Source organism: Ornithorhynchus anatinus, chromosome 7, assembly GCF_004115215.2.
Source record: "Ornithorhynchus anatinus isolate Pmale09 chromosome 7, mOrnAna1.pri.v4, whole genome shotgun sequence".
Lineage (NCBI taxonomy): Eukaryota > Metazoa > Chordata > Mammalia > Monotremata > Ornithorhynchidae > Ornithorhynchus > Ornithorhynchus anatinus.
In genome coordinates, this window is record NC_041734.1 from 13,583,022 (window position 1) to 13,602,176 (window position 19,155).

The 19,155-nt window shown below is 45.8% G+C and overlaps 2 protein-coding genes across 6 annotated transcripts in view; one reads left to right on the forward strand and one right to left on the reverse strand.

Moving 5' to 3' along the window:
- Window positions 1–191: 191 nt before the first annotated feature.
- Window positions 192–1,960, forward strand: CEBPD (CCAAT enhancer binding protein delta). Its single transcript, XM_029068244.2, has one exon. It carries the CDS (start codon window positions 421–423, stop codon window positions 1,471–1,473), a length of 1,053 nt encoding a protein of 350 aa, XP_028924077.1. The 5' UTR covers window positions 192–420; the 3' UTR covers window positions 1,474–1,960.
- A 1,584-nt stretch (window positions 1,961–3,544) lies between these two features.
- Window positions 3,545–19,155, reverse strand: part of SPIDR (scaffold protein involved in DNA repair) — a 318,346-nt gene continuing 302,735 nt past the window's right edge. For 4 of the 5 annotated variants that reach the window (XM_029068240.2, XM_029068238.2, XM_029068241.2 and 1 more), the window contains 6 exons: window positions 18,160–18,370; window positions 16,728–16,880; window positions 10,602–10,695; window positions 8,737–8,848; window positions 8,055–8,108; window positions 3,545–4,152 (listed from right to left, as the gene is read on the reverse strand). In XM_029068240.2, coding sequence (XP_028924073.1) covers window positions 4,021–4,152; window positions 8,055–8,108; window positions 8,737–8,848; window positions 10,602–10,695; window positions 16,728–16,880; window positions 18,160–18,370 — 756 coding nt within the window. In that variant the 3' untranslated portion in view covers window positions 3,545–4,020. The remainder of the gene's footprint in view (window positions 4,153–8,054; window positions 8,109–8,736; window positions 8,849–10,601; window positions 10,696–16,727; window positions 16,881–18,159; window positions 18,371–19,155) is intronic. The other variant, XM_029068239.2, reaches the window with a different exon arrangement.

Below are 19,155 nucleotides of genomic sequence, written 5' to 3' on the forward strand. Positions count from 1 at the left end.
GCCCCGCGCGCGCGCGCGCCCCCTCGTGCGCTCCCTCCCCTTCCCGCTCGCGGGCGCCCCCTCCCCCCCGCCCGCCCTCGCGGGGCCCCGGCTGGGCGCGCGGGGCCTGTGGGGGGGGGGGGCGGGGCCGGCGCGCGCGCGCCCCCGCCCCAGGGGTATAAAAGCGGGCGGGCCGGCGCGGCGGCCGGACAGTCTGACAGGAGGGAGGCCCGGCGGGGACGGGGCGGAGCGGCAGGCGGGGCGGGGACCACGCGGGAGGACGGACGGTGCAGACTGAGGCCGAAAGGACTGGCGGCTCCCTCTCCGCGCCAGCCCCGTGAGCGTCCGGAAAAGAAGGAAGGAAGGAAGGAAGGAAGGAAGGAAGGTCCCACCTGCCGGGCCGTCCCTGCGCCCCGCTCGTCCGGGCCGGTCCTGGCCCCGATGGGCACCGCGCTGTACAGCTTGGACTCCCCAGCATGTTACCGACACTGGGCCATGGAGCCGGCCAACTTCTACGAGACCAATAAGTTGAGCGCGGCGGCGGCGGCGGCGGCGGCGGTGGCGGCGGGCGGAGGCGGAGCGCTGGGGGCGTCCTGCAAGCCGGGCCGGGGCCCGGGGCCCGAGGAAGGCGGCGGCGGCGGCGGCGCCAACCTGGCGGAGCTGAGCGCCGCGGCGCCGGCCATGTACGACGACGAGAGCGCCATCGACTTCAGCTCCTACATCGACTCCATGTCGTCGGTGCCCAACCTGGAGCTGTGCAACGACGAGCTGTTCGCCGACCTGTTCAACAGCAACCACAAGCCCGAGCGGGGGGGCGGGGACTACGATTACCTGGCGGGCGGCGGCGGCGGCGGCGGGCCGGGGCCCCAGCCGGCCCCCAAGGGCTTCGGCCCCGCCGCGTCCACCCTGCTGAGCGGCTCGTCGTCGTCGTCGTCGTCGCTGCCGCCGTCCGGCTCGTCCCCCCCGGGGGCGGTGAAACAGGAGCCCGACTGGAGCGACGGGGACGTGTCGTCGTCGCTGCTGCCCTCGCAGATCGCCACCTGCGCCCAGACCATCATGAACCTGTCGGCGGCCGGTCAGCCCACGCCGCCCACCTCCCCGGAGCCGTCGGGCTGCAGCTCCGGCTCCAGCTGCTCCAGCGGCCGCTCGCCCGCCGCCCCGCAGCCCCCGCCGCCTCCCCCGCACCCGGCCAAGGAGAAGGCGGGCGGCGGCGGGGCGACCGTGGGCGGCGGCGGCCCCGCCAAGAAGTCCCTCGACCGGTTCAGCCCCGAGTACCGGCAGCGGCGGGAGCGCAACAACATCGCGGTGCGCAAGAGCCGCGACAAGGCCAAGAAGCGCAACCAGGAGATGCAGCAGAAGCTGGTGGAGCTGTCCTCCGAGAACGAAAAGCTGCACAAGAAGATCGAGCAGCTCACCCGGGACTTGTCCAGCCTCAGACAGTTTTTCAAGCAGCTGCCCAGCTCCTCCTTCGTCTCGGGCATTGACTGTCGGTAACCGGGGTCTCGGGGCCGGGGGTTGGGGGAGGGAGGGGGCGGAAAGACTTTTAGTCAAACTTATCGATACCTCAGAGACTCTTTGGAAGACCACCTTGTAGCAGAAAGCACCGTGGAGGGGGGGCGGGGAGGGGTTGGCACCCGGGGCCCGGCGGCGGGAAGAGCCAAGTCGCGTCCCTGGTTGAGTTGCTTGGGGACTCGGTTGCCGGACGGCGCGGCGCTTTGGATTTATTCACCACAGACCTGCGAAAGAAGCTAAAACGTTGTTTCCCCTTAAATTATTTTTGTAATGGTAGTCATCGTTTCGTTTTTGTTTTGTTTTTCCTACATCTTATTCCTATCGATGCAGCTATGGTACATTTGTAAAAGAAAATGATCTAAAAATACTTTGTATTGTAGATAAGAGTGACTGAGCATGCTCGACTTTTTTTTTTTTATTAATTTTTACAGTATTTCCCAGAATAAAAAAAAAAGGCATTTTAAATCACTCCGGAGCTTCTTGTATTCCCAGTGACCGACCGAAAGGCGAGGGAGGCAAGGCAGGCAACAGGTGGAATCGCACCTCTCCTTAGGTTGGAGGCCCCGGGCGAGTTGGGGGATTTTACCTGTCCTGACATGTAGGTCGGCCATGTGTTGGCCTCTGACGTTTGGTCGGAGTTGGGCTGGCCCCGGAGGTCCGAAGAGCCAGAGTCAGACGGGGTCCACACCAAGCCGCAAGCCACATCGGGATCAGAATAATTCCGTTGAAAATCTGAAACCAAGCGAGGTGGCGGTTTCAGCCAGAGGCCCCTCTTCTCGTGTGCCCAGAAAGGATTCCTTACTGCACTTGAAAGTACAAGTCTTCCTCTTCCCCCCAGGCGCCCTCTTAAACACCCACGATGGGACGGAGCCACTGGCAAAAAGGGGTGCTGTCTTGAACGTGTTTTTAGAAAAATCTAATCGTCAGGAGTGGAAACACCCCAGTTCTTCAAAGAGTCGGAAAGTGTATGTTCCATACGCATCTTGCCACAGGAATACTAACAGTCTGTGATTAAGGTGTGGAAGTCTACGCTTCTGTACTGACTTTAAAGCTCCCTGTGGGCAGGGAACACGTTTACCAACTCTGTATTGTATTCTACCAAACGCTCGGTACAGTGCTCTGCACATAGTAAGCGTTCGTGCTCCATGCATAGCAGGTGTTCAGTAAACGCCAGGGATGCAATGGAAGTAGGTAATTATTTTCGGAGGGAGTTGGTGGATCATCCCGGCAAGTCCTCCTGCTTTTAAATTCCTTTAGCTTCTTGCCTTAGGGGCACTGCATTATTCAGTCCCTTCCCCAAAGGGTGAGTAGGTACACAGACACGGTGATGGCAAATCAGTCCATTTCACTACTCTCAGCTGCGAGCTACAGTTTAAAAATAAATGTGGAGATTCACCTGTATAATTCATTCACCCATGCTTTTTTTGGTCCCCCATTACTAGTGACAATTGCAGTTGAACCTATAAAAGTTTTGACTCCGAAGTTGAACAAATGTATAATTTAAAGACACCACCAGCAGAAACACCTGCCCCTCTCTATTTTAAGGTTCGATTGCTGCAAGAAACAGCCCCAAATGGATAAATGTTGTACCTTTGCTTATGTCTAACCAACAAGAAAGGGACCATTCTGACCCAACAGTTGTATTGTTCAAGGTGTCAAAATAATCCAATGGATGGTCCTGGTTAGGAGGGCCTAGGAAAGAATCTTTTCAGCATTCAAAGCCAATTAGTTCATGGTCTTACATTCAATTTAAATGTCAGTAAACAAAGGAAGAGCAGATATTTTTTATCTCCTAGATAAAAAATGGGAGGCTGCCTGATTTAGAAGACCTACTAGCTAAATACCAACAGTATTTAATTTAAAACTTTTCAATCTGCTTTCTGTACAAATTTCTTAGTAGGATTAAATAGTCATGCTGTAGCTAATTATCTACACTTCTATTAACAATACTGTATCTATAATTGCACGCTGGTTAACCATCTACATTTTATAACAGTTTCACCTCTGACACAGTTTTTCACCACTTTAAAAAAAACAACAAACCAACACATTGGAACATCTGAGCCTTTGGATATTTATTGTAGCACAATTTGTGATGCCTATGAAACTTGTGTGCTTTGCAGTGCACTTTTTTGGACCATAAAAACTGGTGCTAAAATGGAAAAAAATAGCCTCAAAAACTATCTAAAATAACATTTAAAAGTTTTCTGGACAAATTTTTGTGACACTTTAAAACTATCAGAGCCGTAAAAGGCAAGCTGAAACTTCTGGACATCATTAAGCTCCAATAAAAGATTCTTAAAGGTAGAACTGATTTGAGAAGTGAAATATGTAAAACTGTAAATGTTCGGAAAACAGATTTTGCTTATTTACAGCCTGTGCGAATATTTCACTAACCTGTGCTCCCAGATCATAAAAACCCTGCATTTCAAGAGCCCCCTCACACGGCCATATATATTATCTCTATTGGTTAACAAATAACTCCATTACAAAGTTCACAGATGGCTATGGCAGCAGGCCACGTTTCCTTTAGTTTCTTCTTTCTTGCAAAAGTCCAATTTCCTCCAATCCAATGCAGCTCGTCGGATGGTTGGTGTCAGACTGGACGTAGCAGTTTAATAACCCCACCTCCTTCCCCAGCACACTCTTCACTTCATAACTCTGTAGCGATAAAGGCACATTGGTTAAGCAAGTATCCCGGCACATTCTGTTCCAAGCTGCAGAGCTCTCCAAAGAATCGGAGGGTAAGGCCTTCCCCTTAGAACATGACCTTCTGCTGCTCAAGTGGAGCTAACGATATAGGGAAGAAAAATATCAAGGGAAACTAAAAAAGATCTATTTAGTATTGCAAATGAAGGAACTCTATTCTGTCCATACAATCTTACGGGGAAAAAAAGCCCACCAAAAACAAAACTATCTCCTGTTCATTCAAGTGTCTAGGGTGTGAATATTTGGTATCTTTCAGATCCCTCTAGAAATAATTTTCATAACGTAAAGAAGGAAGGGAGACCTACGCGGGCCTCTTGTCCACTGAACTCCTCCCTACCCCCAGTGTGTTTTGGGCCCCATCCAACAGCAAATATGCTGGGTCCTAGGACTTTTGCCACTTCCTTTGAGAGACTTCCTCAATCTGCTTACTGTCAAAGTCCTGTCCCTTCAGGCTTCCCTATTTACATGACATCTCCTTTCTCCTGGTTACTCCTCTCCCTCCCCATTGACCAGCTCCTCTGCTACTAGCCAGCAGTGGCTACAGGCTATACAAGCCATCCTAGTTCAGTTAGGCATCCCCTTTTCCAGGTGAGGGGAACTGTCTACCTGGTAGTGCCTTTGTGACCACAGCACTGTTTTAATTACTGACCACAGAGAGGACATGTTGCTGCCTTCAAGGAGTTTACTGTCCAAAAGTTTTGGTTCTCCTCTGGAATTCTCAAGTGAGTCTGAGTATCCAGCCACTCACAGGTGGCTAGAGCCTCAGTCTACTGGTGGGCCTCCGGGGCAGGGATCCCCACAAACCACTCTACTCTGCAAGTCCAGTCGGAAGGTAGGAATTTATGATTGCCTACGGCCCCCGATTCTGGTGGGATCCAACCAAGATCCCACAGTGACTATATCATATTATTAGTGTGGAGCCCTACCGATGTGGCCTAGTGACAAGAGCACAGGTCTGGAAATCAGAGGGTTCTAATTCCGGCTGTGCCACGTGCTGACTGTGTGACCTTGGGCAAGTCATTTAACTTCCCTGTGCCTCGGTTTCCTCATCTCTAAAATGGGGATTGCATGCCTATTCTCCCATCTACTTGGCCTGTGAGCCCCACGTGGGATGGGGGCCCTATCTGACCTCATTATCTTGTATCTACCCCAGGGCTCAGTACAGTGCTTGGCACAAAGTAAGCACTTAGTGAATACTATAATTATTATTACTATTATATGTCATGATGGAAGTGCCTCAGGAAAGGTTCTCGGTGCTGCACAGGCAAGGGATCGGGGCAGGATGCTTGGCCTGAGCCGTCGATAGGTGACCAGGTCTGGATCTGGGCTCAGGCCAGAGGTCTGGCATCGATGACTTTTTTTTCCTTTAAAAGGTATCTGTTAAGCACTTACTATGCGCCAGGCACTGTTCTAGGCCCTTGGGTAGATACAGGGTAAACAGGTCCAACACGGTCCGTGTCCCATGTGGGGCTCACTGTCCTAATCCCCATTTTACAGATGAGGTAACACAGAGAAGTGAATTGCCCAAGGTCACAGAGCAGACAAATGGAGGATCCCGGGACTAGAATCCAGGTGCTTCTGAATCTCAGGCCCGTACTCTATCCACTAAGGCCATGCCGCTTCTCTAGGACTGATGAATTTCATCTTTGTAAGTGCTGTCGCCTAATCTACATGAACTTGCCTGGCACCAGTGGCCTGCGATCCTCAATTACATCCACACATCATTCAGGTCAGGGTGCATGGATAAGATACAGTCCAGTGAAAGAAACCAGAAATGGGCTATCCTCTTCCCCTCCTAAGCCAGGTTGGACAAGCAATAGTTAGTGCCTAGCATTACCTTCTGATACTTAAGAAGTTTGGTATGGGCACCAATACCAAGTCCAGTTTCAACACTGTCCAACTGAGACCAGTATATAAGGCTCTTGGGGAATATAGAGAGGAAATACAACCTAGTACACATACAACCTAGTATGGGAGAGAGGAGAGCTAAACTGACAAATACACCACAGTTAAGAATGAGAGAATAGACAAATAAGGGATGCAAGTAAATACATAAATAAGTAGATAAAACCATGGGTACTGGCATGGCTGATAGGAGGAAATGAGGGAATTAATTGGGGAACGACTCCTAGGGCAGGTGAAATTTGGGGGAGGGCTTTGCTAGAGGAAAGGGGCGCGTCTTGGGAGAGCCAAGGAGCGAGGAGTGGGATGTTCCAGGAATGTGAACTGGTGCGTGGGCGATCAGATGTGGGGATGTTGAAAGTGAGGGGTGGTCAGGAGGATTGCTTGGGAGGAGTGATGAGGTGGGCTGCAAAAAAATCAATCAAAAGTATTCACTGAACACTTACTCTGTGCAAAGCATTGTACTAAGCGCTCTGGAGTGTACACAGGGGGAAGCGGTAGACCCGATCTCTATCTGCAAGGATCTTACTGGCAGGAGAAAAAGGGTGACAGTTCAGCAGGAGAACGTATGTAGCAGTGACACAGCCTTGAAAAGACAACCTTGAAACCAAAGCTTTTTGTTTTATAGAGGAAGAAACAGAAAGTCACTAGAGATTTTTGAGGAGGGAGGTGATGTGCTCTGATTGTTGGTTTAGAAACGGGTATATTACGCTGTATGTAAAGTAGGCTGAAAAGGGGAGAAGCTGGAGGCAGGGAGACTGATAAGGAGGCTGCTAACACTTTCCAGCTGGAAGCTAGACAAAGCATGTGCCAGGGTGGTGGTTTAAACATGGAGAAGGTGGAGGAATAGGTTTAATCATACAGAAGAACTGGCAAGATTTAGAGATGGACTGAATGTGGGACATCAATGAGGGAGAGGAGTCAGAAGATGACACTCCAGGATTAAGGACTGGGCAGATTCTGCATTGCAGTGACAATGGGCCCCAGCTCCTCTTTCCCAGCCTGAGGGAATGACTTGCTCCCAGCCCATGGAAGAGAGGGGCAGGGGCATGCTAGGCTCCTGAGGACGAGTACTGTCACCCTTTAACGGGTAGAACAACTGAGTCCAAAAGTTGGTAATGATACTGTAATATTTGGCAGTATTTAAATCCCAATTAAACAGAAAGCTGTTTTCCTTTGTGAAGGGTCCACATTCCACATCGACACAAAAACTACTATACACTAATTAAAGCTGCAACTGGGGGGACTTGAACCAGGCCCCGGTGTTTAACAACGAAGGGACATTTTAAACCTTATTGGGTACTTATGAATATTTTTCATTATCTAATCTGAAACTTTTAATCTAGGGCCCTGAAGCAACACTGCCTAGAGGAGAGAGAGCACAGGATTGGGAATCAGGAGACCTGGGTTCTAATCACAGCTCCGTCACATGCCTGCTGTGTGACCATGGGCAAGTCGCTTACCTTCTCTGAGCCTCAGTTTCCTCATCTGCAAAATGGGGATAAGGCACCTGCCTGCTTTCTCAGAAAGCGAGCTCCAAATGGGTTGGGGACAATGACCAATCTTATATTGTTTCTACCCCAGTGCTAGGCACATAGTAAGCACTTCATAAACCCCATAGTTACTATGATAACTTTTAAAAAATATGCATCTGATCTTATTCCCCTGCTTCTTTCTAAAATCTTCCCAAAATCTTCTAAAGGACATTATCAAGATCCTCCAGTGTTTGTATGTGGCTTTGAGGTCACAATTTAAATTGATAGATTTTTCAAATCAATACTACCACTCATCAACATTTTTTATTGTGGGACTGCATTTACTTTTTGTTGCTACTTCCAAGGAAGAAAATTTCAAAAACAGTTCGGGATATTCTTTTCCTCTTATGTAGCCTACTCTATAAGTTTGGCTTTTTACATGGGTTTGTCTGGGATCTTAACTGCACTTGAACTTACCCCATCTTCAGAGGAGGGAAATTTCAGAAGTGAAGAAATACTCCTTTGCAAAAGCTGCAGAATATGTGTAAATAGAACAAGTGAAAAATGACATATCCCATGTTAGAAATCAACCATGTTAAAAATGTTAGAAATCAACTGGGTGACGTTGGACAAGTCACTTTACTTCTCTGGGCCTCAGCTACCTCATCTGTAAAATGGAGACTAATATTGGGAGCCCCAAGTGGGAGATGGACTGTGTCCAACCTGATTACTTTAGATCTACCCCAGCGCTTAGTACAATGTCTAAGTACAATGGCACATAGTAAGCCGTTAACAAATATCATGAAAAAACATTCAATCAATGGTATTGATTGCCAGACATGTTCTGAAAACAAATTCCGTAGGTTTAGAGTCACCAGTTCTCTTTTAGCCCATGGACCAGGCTTCTGTAATTGAAAACGGTATCTCCAAGTTTTAAGTCCCCAAGTTAAACATGACCGTATGTCACATATATAGAGGGTCAGCAACTTTCTCCCAATACTTGTCTGACTACAATTCTCTCCCTTTACTAAAATACACCCACTGTGCCAATGAGTGTAACATGCAAAACTGTTCCACAGTCCTTGAATTAGTCTTGACCTCAAGCATTATCAATGATCTGCAAATCTAGTTCAGCGATGCCAGTTTCATGTATACGTACCTTCACTTTTACTGTACACTGTGGTCTCGAGGGACAGTTCAGAAAGACTTCCAGTTGCATCCTGCGCATCGGAGATGTTACTACCTGGGAGCATTTGTCACAGTAAAGCAATCTGACAAGTGGAAACAGTGCAGAAGGAACAACACACAGGGAGTTCAAGGATCAACTATCACATGAACAGCTTACAAAGACAGTGCCTCTCCAATCTTCAGCCCAGGGTCATTCGTGCAGAAGAACAGAAGACTATGCTTATGGAGAGCAAACTCAAGAGATGGTCTAAGGAAATACTCATTCAGGATGCTCTGAGGGGAAAGCCAGCCACCTATGACTATGAAGATAGTGTGTGAGTGTGTGTGTGTGTGTGAGCATGTGTGTGCAGGGGAGGGTGGTGAGTGGGAGGGAGGGAGTGCAGAAGTGGGGGTGACCATTAAGTGTGTGTACTGGAGCAGGATATTAGCCAGTTGAAGCCAATAAAGCCTAGTGCCTACTGGAAAAACACCCATCTGGTGGAGGGCACCTCTGTTTGAAGCCAGGAAGTCTTTGGGGTTCTAGATTCTCCTAGTGCCTTCAGCTAAATTCCAGACTTTGCTACCTTTGTAGAATCACCATTTAAATGTATGAGTACCCTACTCTGACACTCTTAATCGATACTTCTTTAACACCAAGAAGAAAGGGACTGCTTATACACTAATACCACTAACCCAGTTTACTTAGGGGAGGCAGTTTTCTCTTTGTTTATCAAAGGGCAGAGAGACATGGAACGTCATCTCCCCTGCCTGAATTCTTTTTTTTAAATCAAAATCCCTGCATGCTTTCTTGGCCGCCTGGCTCCAAGGACAACCTTCAGTTATGTGTCTACATGGTGAAGTCCAAAGGGGAGATGGCTGAACTGACTGAAAAAGGAATAAACCAAGACAAATCCCTTCGGCCTCCAGGCTAACAGGGCCAAAACAATCTGAGGAGAGCAGTGATTTCAGCTATGAGGAGCTATTTGGGGTTTTTACAATTGCTTACTGGTCACTTTAGTAAGAGAGGAACTGTGACTACTGAGGTCTCATGGCATGTGGGCTCGTACTTGCAAGCACGTTCTTATTAGCAAACAGCAATGTCAGATGACCTCTGTCTAATCTTCACTCAGTCTGCTTTTCCAGGGAAAAGTATGTAGGAGAAATAGGACAAACCATACAGTCACCTGGTTTTCTTGCTGATTCTCTTTGGCCCTGAAATTTCCAAGCCCCGTGGCTGGTTTTGATTGACTGAAGTTTGGGAAAAGACTGCCCCAAGTTTGCTTCTCCGGTCTTTGTGCTACAGCATGTCCTTACTATTGTCACAGCCTACAAAATGAGCATTGGCTGCTTCTTAGAGATAAGTGGTCCCAGAGCTTTCACAGAAAAAAATCCCACTTCCCATCATTTACAAAACGGATCTGCCTAGCTTTGGTTCTTCTGACAGGTGATCTGAAATCACCCTGAGTTGGTTCTGTAGGGTAACCTTGGAGGTGACCGCTAGCCCTCATCACTGCAGTCACTCCCATACTGCCTCAGACCAGGCGGTGATGTTGAGTTATCTGTTTCGGTTGTTGGCGATCTTCATAGGCTGCCATGCTTCTGTCAGTCATGTTTTATTTATGCTTGTTTGTGTAACTTTATAGTTCTGTCAGCCGCTCTTGTCTGAGCCTCAAGGGCAGGGGGAGTGCCATCTCCTTCCTTGGAAACTTCCCATGGTGCCTAGTATAGCGCTCCACGCCCAGTGGTGACTACTGCCTGCTCTCAGCAAACGAGGATGGGGAGGGCATAGGAAATATATTTGAGTCATGTTCCCTCCCCTCACAGGGAGAGGTTGCTCTAGAGCTCCCTGCTTCTCACCCATCTCCCGAACTCCGTCCCAGCTGTCCGTTGCCACATCTGTTACACACGGGCCAGGAGAAAGCGGTGCTCTCGTCCACTCCAACCACAGTGCCTGAGCCGAATGACATGACAGTTACAAAGTCTGACTCCTCTTTTATAATCTCTCCCCTCAGGGTCTCTGCCTCCCACCTCTTCTTCCCAGGAACAAGACAAAAATGATCAGAGACAAAAACGATCAAAGAGAGAGCTTAAGCCCCAATTTCCTCTTAGGTAATTCTGCTGCCTCGCTGCAGGAATGAAAAGACCACGTAAGAAGAGACAAGTCCAACCACTGTAATGCAGATGCTATTCAAAATCATCCACATCATATTCAAAATAGCCCCTAGCTTTAGGTTTTGCTACATGGCCCAAAGTTCTAGCGGAATTTTGGCTTAAGGAGCCAGCAGCCAAAAATACATGGGAATCATAGGCTCCATCACAATGACTTGGCTGGGGGAAGGGACAACCATGATGATAAATGTTCTCACTTTGGAGGTAGAGTACACTCTGGTTTTAATACAGGGAAACCCTCTCCTGTATTCTACAGCATAGATGCTGAACAAAGGAATGGGGGATGGGGACGGTGAGTCCTATTTCTGGCTCCCTTAGACTCCTCCAATAATCTGGAGGGCATGCACTTACCTGTGGTACACCCAAAACCACAAAACCAAAACCACCCAGCGGTATAACTGAAATTCACTGTAGTATTTAATGGTCACTATGAGGGTCTAGCTATGTTATCTGTGGGTCCATACCTAATTTGGGATTCTTTCAGTGATCTTTACAAAGTCACAGAAGTCTCTTTGCAGTTTATTTAGCTATTTAATTGTAACTAAATATTCTGGAAGCTTCAGGTTTGAGGGATTCCAAATACATCTTAAAAATATAGTGTTTGGACAGACAGCCAGGGGGACTCTGAGCAAGTAGAAAAAGAGACAACCAGCATAAGGACAAAACAGACCAGTGTAACAACATGCAGAAAGAATCAAGGATAGCGATAAGGAGGCGGACGGCCACAACCGAGGAGCGCCATGGTTTTAAGACAAATAATGCTAAAATATTCCTGGGAATGAGCATCTTGAATACAGCACTGACACGGGCTCCTACTGGAAAGGCATTCATCCTGAGTGCCCAAACGGTGGGAATATGCCCACCAACTCTGTTATATTGAACTCTCCCAATTGTTTAGCTCACAGTAAGCGCTTGATAAACATGATTGATTGATGGACTGATTGATGGAGGAGTTACTGGCTCTGGATAGCACCTCCATGCATAACTGCAAAAATCAGAATATTTCTTACTGAACGGAGATGGAATTAGAAGACCTGGAAAGAGATGCCCAGACAGGGTACAGAGCTCAGAAAAGGGAAAGAAGAGGTTTTTCAATCTCCCCACAGGGCAGTCAGCTTCACTCTCAAGGGAAACAATTATCGGTGGGAAAATGATCTGCAAATGAGATAAGAGAATTATGAGGAATGGGCAGGCTTAGTTCATTCAAAATAAGACAAGAAAAGAATACTTGAGGGTTTTTCCATGGAATTAGAGACGGGAGATGATGCAGAAACAATTTTGATTTTAGAAAAGCTGTAATAGTTTATGCAGTTTTACTGCAGAGCTCATTCGAGCACACTTTAGGAAGGCTGCAGGGTCAAAAACTGACCAAAGCGAACTGTAAGACTTTCCTGACTAATCTCTCATCTCTCTGCCCTATTTCCCTCCTTATTACATCACTTCTGCACTTGAGTTTATACCCCTTAAGCTCTTATAGAACTCATCCCATTCCCACAGCACTTATGTACATACCTTTATATTGGTTGCTTCCCCTAGCTGTAATTTTAGTGCTTGCCTCTCCCCCCTCCCCCTCTAGACTAGAGACTCCTTGAGGCCAGGGATCATGTCTACTAACTCTACTGGATTCTCATAAGTGCTTAGTCTAGTGCTCTATCAGAGTAACAGCTCAATAAATACCAATGATTGATTCAACACAGGCCAGTGAGAAAGATCAGTGAATTCAGGGGGCAGTGGGGGAGAGAGGCAGGGCCTAGTCATTAGAACCAAGTGGGTAGTGGAGTGAAGGAGTTAAACAAGGGACTAACACCAGGATTTCAGGATTCTGTTTTCCAACTGTGATACTGTACTCTCTCAAATACTTAGTACAGTGCTCTGCATATAGTAAGCACTCAAATTTGACATCTATCATTGGTCCTACCCTGATTTGGTATAAGTTACGCACTTATGATGTGCTAAGCGCTGAGGTAAATACCAGCTAATCAGATTAGACAGAATCCCTGTCCCACATGGGGCTCATAGTCTTAATTTCCATTTTACAGATGAAGTAACTGAGCCCCAGAGAAGTTAAGTGACTCACCCAAGGTCCCACAGCAGATAAGTGGTGGAGCTGGATTAGAACCAGATCCTTATGAATCCCAGGTCCGTGATCTATCCATTGGACAATGCTGCTTCTCTTAACTATTGACTTTTCTTAACTAAAACTGGCATTCCAACTTTCTACCCTCTGCAACAACATCTAGAACAGTGCAGCGTTTTTGCAAGTCCAGCTCAGCAAATGTCTCCAGTATGTGTTAAAGCCTTAAAACAATGTGATTCACAGTACCGCGTGGCTTACAGGCTCTGTGAACTGGTTTAACTGCCACATGGGGCTGCCAAATTCATGCCACCTTGAGGAACTGGGATTTTTAGACAACTGCTGCTGGATTGGATAAGGAGCAGGTCTGGTTGCTCCAACAATTATGTGAAGAGCTTGACAACAGGCAAACTACAACTGGCCTGTAGGAGTCAAATCTGGACACCCCACAGCTCTGACAGATAACTGAAGGTGGAGGGCTCAGCGTTCCAGCAGTCGATGGGAGGGCCTGCAGACTCCAGGCACCCTCATTGCTCACTGACTGTTGGAGTTAATGAGTGGGTGGTGTGTGCGATCCTTGTTTGCAGCTTGTCCTTTTTTTAAAAAAAAAAAAAATCCCCAGTCAGACTGGTTCTTATCGGGCAATCTGGCAGTCATGCCTGAGCAGCCATACACTTTGTGAAAATAGTAGTGTTTACACATTCAATTGATTTAGCTCCGCTGGCCTGCAAGACGGTTTCCAAATGGTTTTGTAATGTTGATGAGGCCTAAATGAGGCTCAAAATAAAAAAAAATACTAAAACGCTCATATGACATATGAAAACCTGGCTAAAAAATTGCTGACACACCAAGATATCCTCTGGATGGTTTCCTAGCCAGCCACCGTAAGTGTTAAAAACAAGTTAAAAATACAACCACTTATAACTTTTTGCTAAAAAATACTACGAATGTACTTTAATATAGTTTCCCCATAGAAGAGAAAGAATATTCCCAGTCCTTCCGGGACAGGGTTTTATCCCATGTATTATCATGCCACTAAATATAACTGTTCCTGTAGGAAAAAGTATTGATATGATGACCCTACAAAGAACAACAGTTTGAGCAAAAGCCAGAGAACTCTTTGTTTAAATCTCTACACTTTAAGGAGCAGAATGAGAAAACAAGAGGAGACTAACTGAACCAGCTCAGTCCAACACTGGCAAGACGACTGCAGGCCTATTTAGTATTCTAAACCAAGTTGGGAAAGAGGTTAGTAAATATAATTTCACCTTATTTGAGGTCAAATATGTAATCATAATGGAGCCTGTTTTCTCTAGTTGGAAGTAGTGTTTTCTCCCCTTTCCCTTTTTCCTCCTTCCATAAGAACTTGAGACACTGAAATTCTTGGGACTTTCAAGTAATTAAGAGAACCAAATCTTATTTTCTGACCTGCGGATTTTGTTTAATCTTTCTGGGCTCAGTATGAATATTTCCCCTGAATTGGAGTTACTTCATTATTCTACTGCACCAAATACAAAGCAGAGCTTCCCAAATTTAACGTGGGGTATGATTAAAGAATATACCCAGAGATCACCTCAGGCCACTTCTCTTTATGGATCTTTCGAGGTTGGCCTATGACCCAGTGCTCAGCCAAGCACAGAGTGAAACACAGAGCTTGCACCTGTTCTTCACGTGGGATCAGTACTGAGACTTTTCAAGGCTTCATGACCACATATTTTTGCATCAGGGCCAGTGGCAATTTCTCTTTCACCTTGGTAAAAGTGAAATATAATCAACTTATTTTAATGATTTCCACAACCTTTTCCATTTTTCAAGCAGACCTTTAAAAAGCATGTTTGTGGGTACGCGTTCCTAATAAACTGAGAACATTTCCATACAACACATTTTCAGATTAATTCCAATTTATGGGCCTTGAGTTCTATTAAAATTGGAATTTTCTGAATTGAATTTCCTGTTAGTAGCATATGGTTGGCATTTCTGGTGTGGGGACCTGGATTCTGTAAATGAGCTTATTTTTCCTTTCATCAGCAACCTTAATGGACACTTATGCTGTCAAATGTCACTCAGCCATCAGAAATCTCCTGATGCCATAAACGGCATGAGTGAGAGTTAGAATCTCCTATTTCCTAAAGCATAAGTTATCAATCACCTCAGAACAATAAGCCACTACACACACACACACACACACACACACACACACACACACACACTATCCCAATACTCAGAGTACAGTTTTCAAAGGGCAGTAGAGTTTTTCATTCCAGAGGAAAGTCTCTTCCAGTGTCCCTAATCCACCAACACCCATTCATTCAATCGTATGCATTGAGGGCTTACTGTGGGCTGAGCACTGTACTAATTGAGCGCTTACTATGTGCAGAGCACTGTACTAAGCACTTAGAAAGTACAATTCGGCAACAAATAGAGACATTCCCTACCCAACAATGGGCTCACAGTTTTACACTGACCTAACTATCCCAGTTTACAGGATGTCTGAAATGCATGCAGAGGTTCCTGAAAGAAAGATTCTGCAGAGGTACAAAATGGTATAGCCTTTTTGTCTTCGGACAATATTTATGTTTTTTAAAAATTTTGTCTAACAATATTCAGCCAAATGGAAAAGTGTCAAGCTGGAAGGGATTTTTCAGTAATGAGAAATCAGGACAGAAAGAGAAAGGGAAGAGAAGGCACAGTAACTCAGAGGAGAACAGGATCTTTTATCTTTCCTTGCTGGGAAAAAAAAAATTAGTACACTCAGTCAAGGGCCTAAAAAAACAAATGTGTGTTACTGACTGGAGAAGATCATACCTCTGATTAGAAACTTTATCTTTTATATAAAAGTGCTGCACATCCTTTCAGCCATCATAAAATCCTGATTTGACTGACTCAGTGTTCCCCCTGACGAATGCCTGAGTGGTAAAGAACATCCAAATATTTTTCCCAAATGTCATTTTCTTGAATGGGAATGTCTACTGCTCACATCCTTAATCCTTTGCATATGTACGGAGTGATGTAGGCCAGACTCGTGACCTTGTGGCTGGTGCTTTGTGGTTCCACCCGAAGGACCCGAGTTCAACTCTCAGGCTCAGAGAATCTCTTCCTTGTTGGGGCCCAAGGGAACCATTTTGTGTGATTCTGTCAATATTCAGTCAGTTTTGTTCTCCTCTGCTCTATTCAGTCTGACTGTCTGGAGCAATTGGCATTATAGGGGTGCTCTGCACACATTAAGTGCTCAATAAATGCGATTGAATGAATGACTGAACATTATGCCCAGGACGTGCAGAGCAGGACACAGGCACAAAGACATGAACAGGAATAAATGAAATTCAGCAGTGGAACTCTTGTACCATGAGCTTTGGAAGAGTAATAAGCTGGGGTCTGTAGTGCTAGAAGAGGGTGAGAATTTCATCATTGAAAATGCTCAGCCCAAAGTTCAGGTACCCCAATTCCACAGGATTCACTCCAACATGCCATGAGAGGTCTCAAGAAATTTGAATTTGCTAGGGCTTACTAAAATGACTGATTAATAGTGATTTTTTGGAGTAACCCTCTGAGATAGGTCAAGATCTCCTCCATTTTACGGATGAAGAATTGGGGGACTATTGTTGGTAAGAAAGCCAAAAGTAGTGGTGGAGTTAGAACTCTTACTCAAATAATCAAGGTCAGGGCCAATAAAATAAGCAATAAGACACCACACTAAAAACAAACATCAAGTATTCATTCTATGCAAAAAGGTTACTGACCTCGTAAGCTACAGATGGAGTTGACCTGAGTGGTAGAATCCAACTCATCTAGTTTAACCGGGCCGGTCAGCTCACTGGAGTCAGCACTGGAGGCCGTACACAAAAGGGGCTTTTCAAGAGAGAGGACAGTACGTTCAACACAAACAATCCTACCTGCCAACAAAGACATTTCAGATTATTACCGCAATGAGGAAAAGAGTAACCATGTTCATGGTCTATACCAATCAAGATAGTGTCCTCTGCCAGTTACTTAGGGGAGAGATGGTCTCTATGCTGTGATGGTTATGCTCACTCCAGAGAGATTATTTTCAGTGAAATCTGCATTGTGCTACCAGTAAACTTAGGGCCACTGGGCAAATATGCTTCACTAAATAGACTGTAGGCCCGCTGTGGGCAGGGATTGTCTTTCTCCATTGCTGTATTGTACTTTCCAAGGTCTTAGTCCAGTGCTCTGCACACAGTAAGTGCTCAATAAATACGACTGAATGAATGAATGAAAAACGCACACAAATACTGGATTCAAACACAAGTTAGGCAGGATTTTACCTTAATCCTTGGGAAATGGGCCCTCTGAAATTTAGCCTTTTAATAGAGGCCTGCTATAGCTAGTGGGTCCTCCTTTACCTGAAGGGAGCCCTTTTCCTGCAATTATTATTAACCCCATTAGCTACCGGCACTTATTATGTGCCAAGCACTGTTCTAAGCGATGGGGTAGATACAAGGTAATCAGGTTGTCCCACGAGGGACTCTCAGTCTTAATCCCCATTTTCCAGATGAGGTAACTGAGACACAGAGAAGCTGACTTGCCCAAAGTCACATACCTGATATGTGGCAGAGCTGGGATCAGAGCTCACAACCTCTGACTCCCAAGCCTGTGCTCTTTCCACTAAACCACGCTGCTTCTCTGAAACCACTGATTGATTGATTTATACTCAAGGCAGTAGCCTTCCTGCTATAGCTCCCAGAGGCTTCCAGGAGAGGCAGCATTTAAATATCCAAAGGTACCAACTCCAGGAAGTTCTTTGAAGCCTAAACAAGGACCAATGGGACTGGCATCTGAAGGGGATTGAAGTGCTCTCTCTTCCTCCTCCACATTTTAAAATTTAAAACAGTACTCAATCTCTTACCATTTTCATTGCCAAAATGGCCAGATCTAATCCATCTTAATTCTACCACAATCAATGAGGTTGAGTAGTCACTTACATTCTGTTTTTCATCTTCCTCTTCTGTAAAATGAGGATTAAATACCTGTTCTTCTTCATCCTTAGAGTGTGAGACCCACGTGGGACAAGGATCCTGTCCGATCTGATTATCCTGTATCTACTCTAGTACTTAGTATGGTGCTTGGCAAGTGTTACAATTGCTGGGGTATCTCTACTGTGTGTGAATCTGTCATGTCATAGGTTTTTAGTTAATCGATAACAAAGCATACCCCTTTCTTGTAGTGCATCCTTGAAGAAAAGATCACAAGGGACCATATCTCTGAAGGCCTCCGTGACTTCAGCGCTGAGAACACATGATGGGATGACACAGACTGGCACTGTCTTTGGGAGGCTGGAGCTGTTCTCGTCATCCGTTTGCAATGTGGCATCCATCACCACCAGCCAGATCTCTCTTTGTTCTGGAGGAAGACTACTGTTTAACTAAAGTTTCCAAAAAAAAAAAATCAAGAACAAATCTTCTTAGAGAAAAGGGTCAAGTGGTGACATTCAGGACAAGCCAGAAAAAGATAAGGACGTTTAGCCATAATCTCAGCCTTATAGTGATAATTGAGATAAAGTATATAAACACCAAAATTCCAAGATAATTAAATTTGTTAAAATCAAAGCCTCATTATTATGAAATTGAGAAATTCAAGCTAATAAAGAGATGCCTTTTGTTTTGAGTCTACTAGAACATAATTCTCCCCAAATACTGTAATACTAATCTTTCCTTTATTTACACTGGCTAATTTATGTATTGAATTTTGGTCTGTAATAGCCACAGAGTACCTCACCTGTATCTCAAAAATGATCAACGGGGAAAATGAAGACAACGAGGTTAAAGGATTTGCCTGAAGTCACTGGTGACCTATGGACAAGATCTCACATCTTTTCTCTTTAATCAGGGTTCTAAGCCTAGACCATTATAGTCTACTAAACAATTCCTGAAACACCTGAATGGAGAACCCTAGCTAATGATCACTCTTTTGCTTCATCCTCGGCAAAAATTTACCCTGCCAAGTTGCAAAAATGCTTTATTCCCTTATCCAGTGTCCCAATAGCTTCTTAACCCGAAAAGCATTGGCTCCTTTGAAGGCACCTGACTGATTTTAAATTCTGTTCTTCAACCGCACTCTAAACTAGCTAAGTCTTTGAAGAGCTGAATGAGAGTTGAGAGCTGACTTTAGTCCATGAATTTTTGCTTTCAGTCACCAAACACTTCTCGC

Coding starts and splice junctions, on each gene's coding strand:
- CEBPD (XM_029068244.2), top strand. CDS start 421: ATGGGCACCGCGCTGTACAGCTTGGACTCCCCAGCATGTTACCGACAC.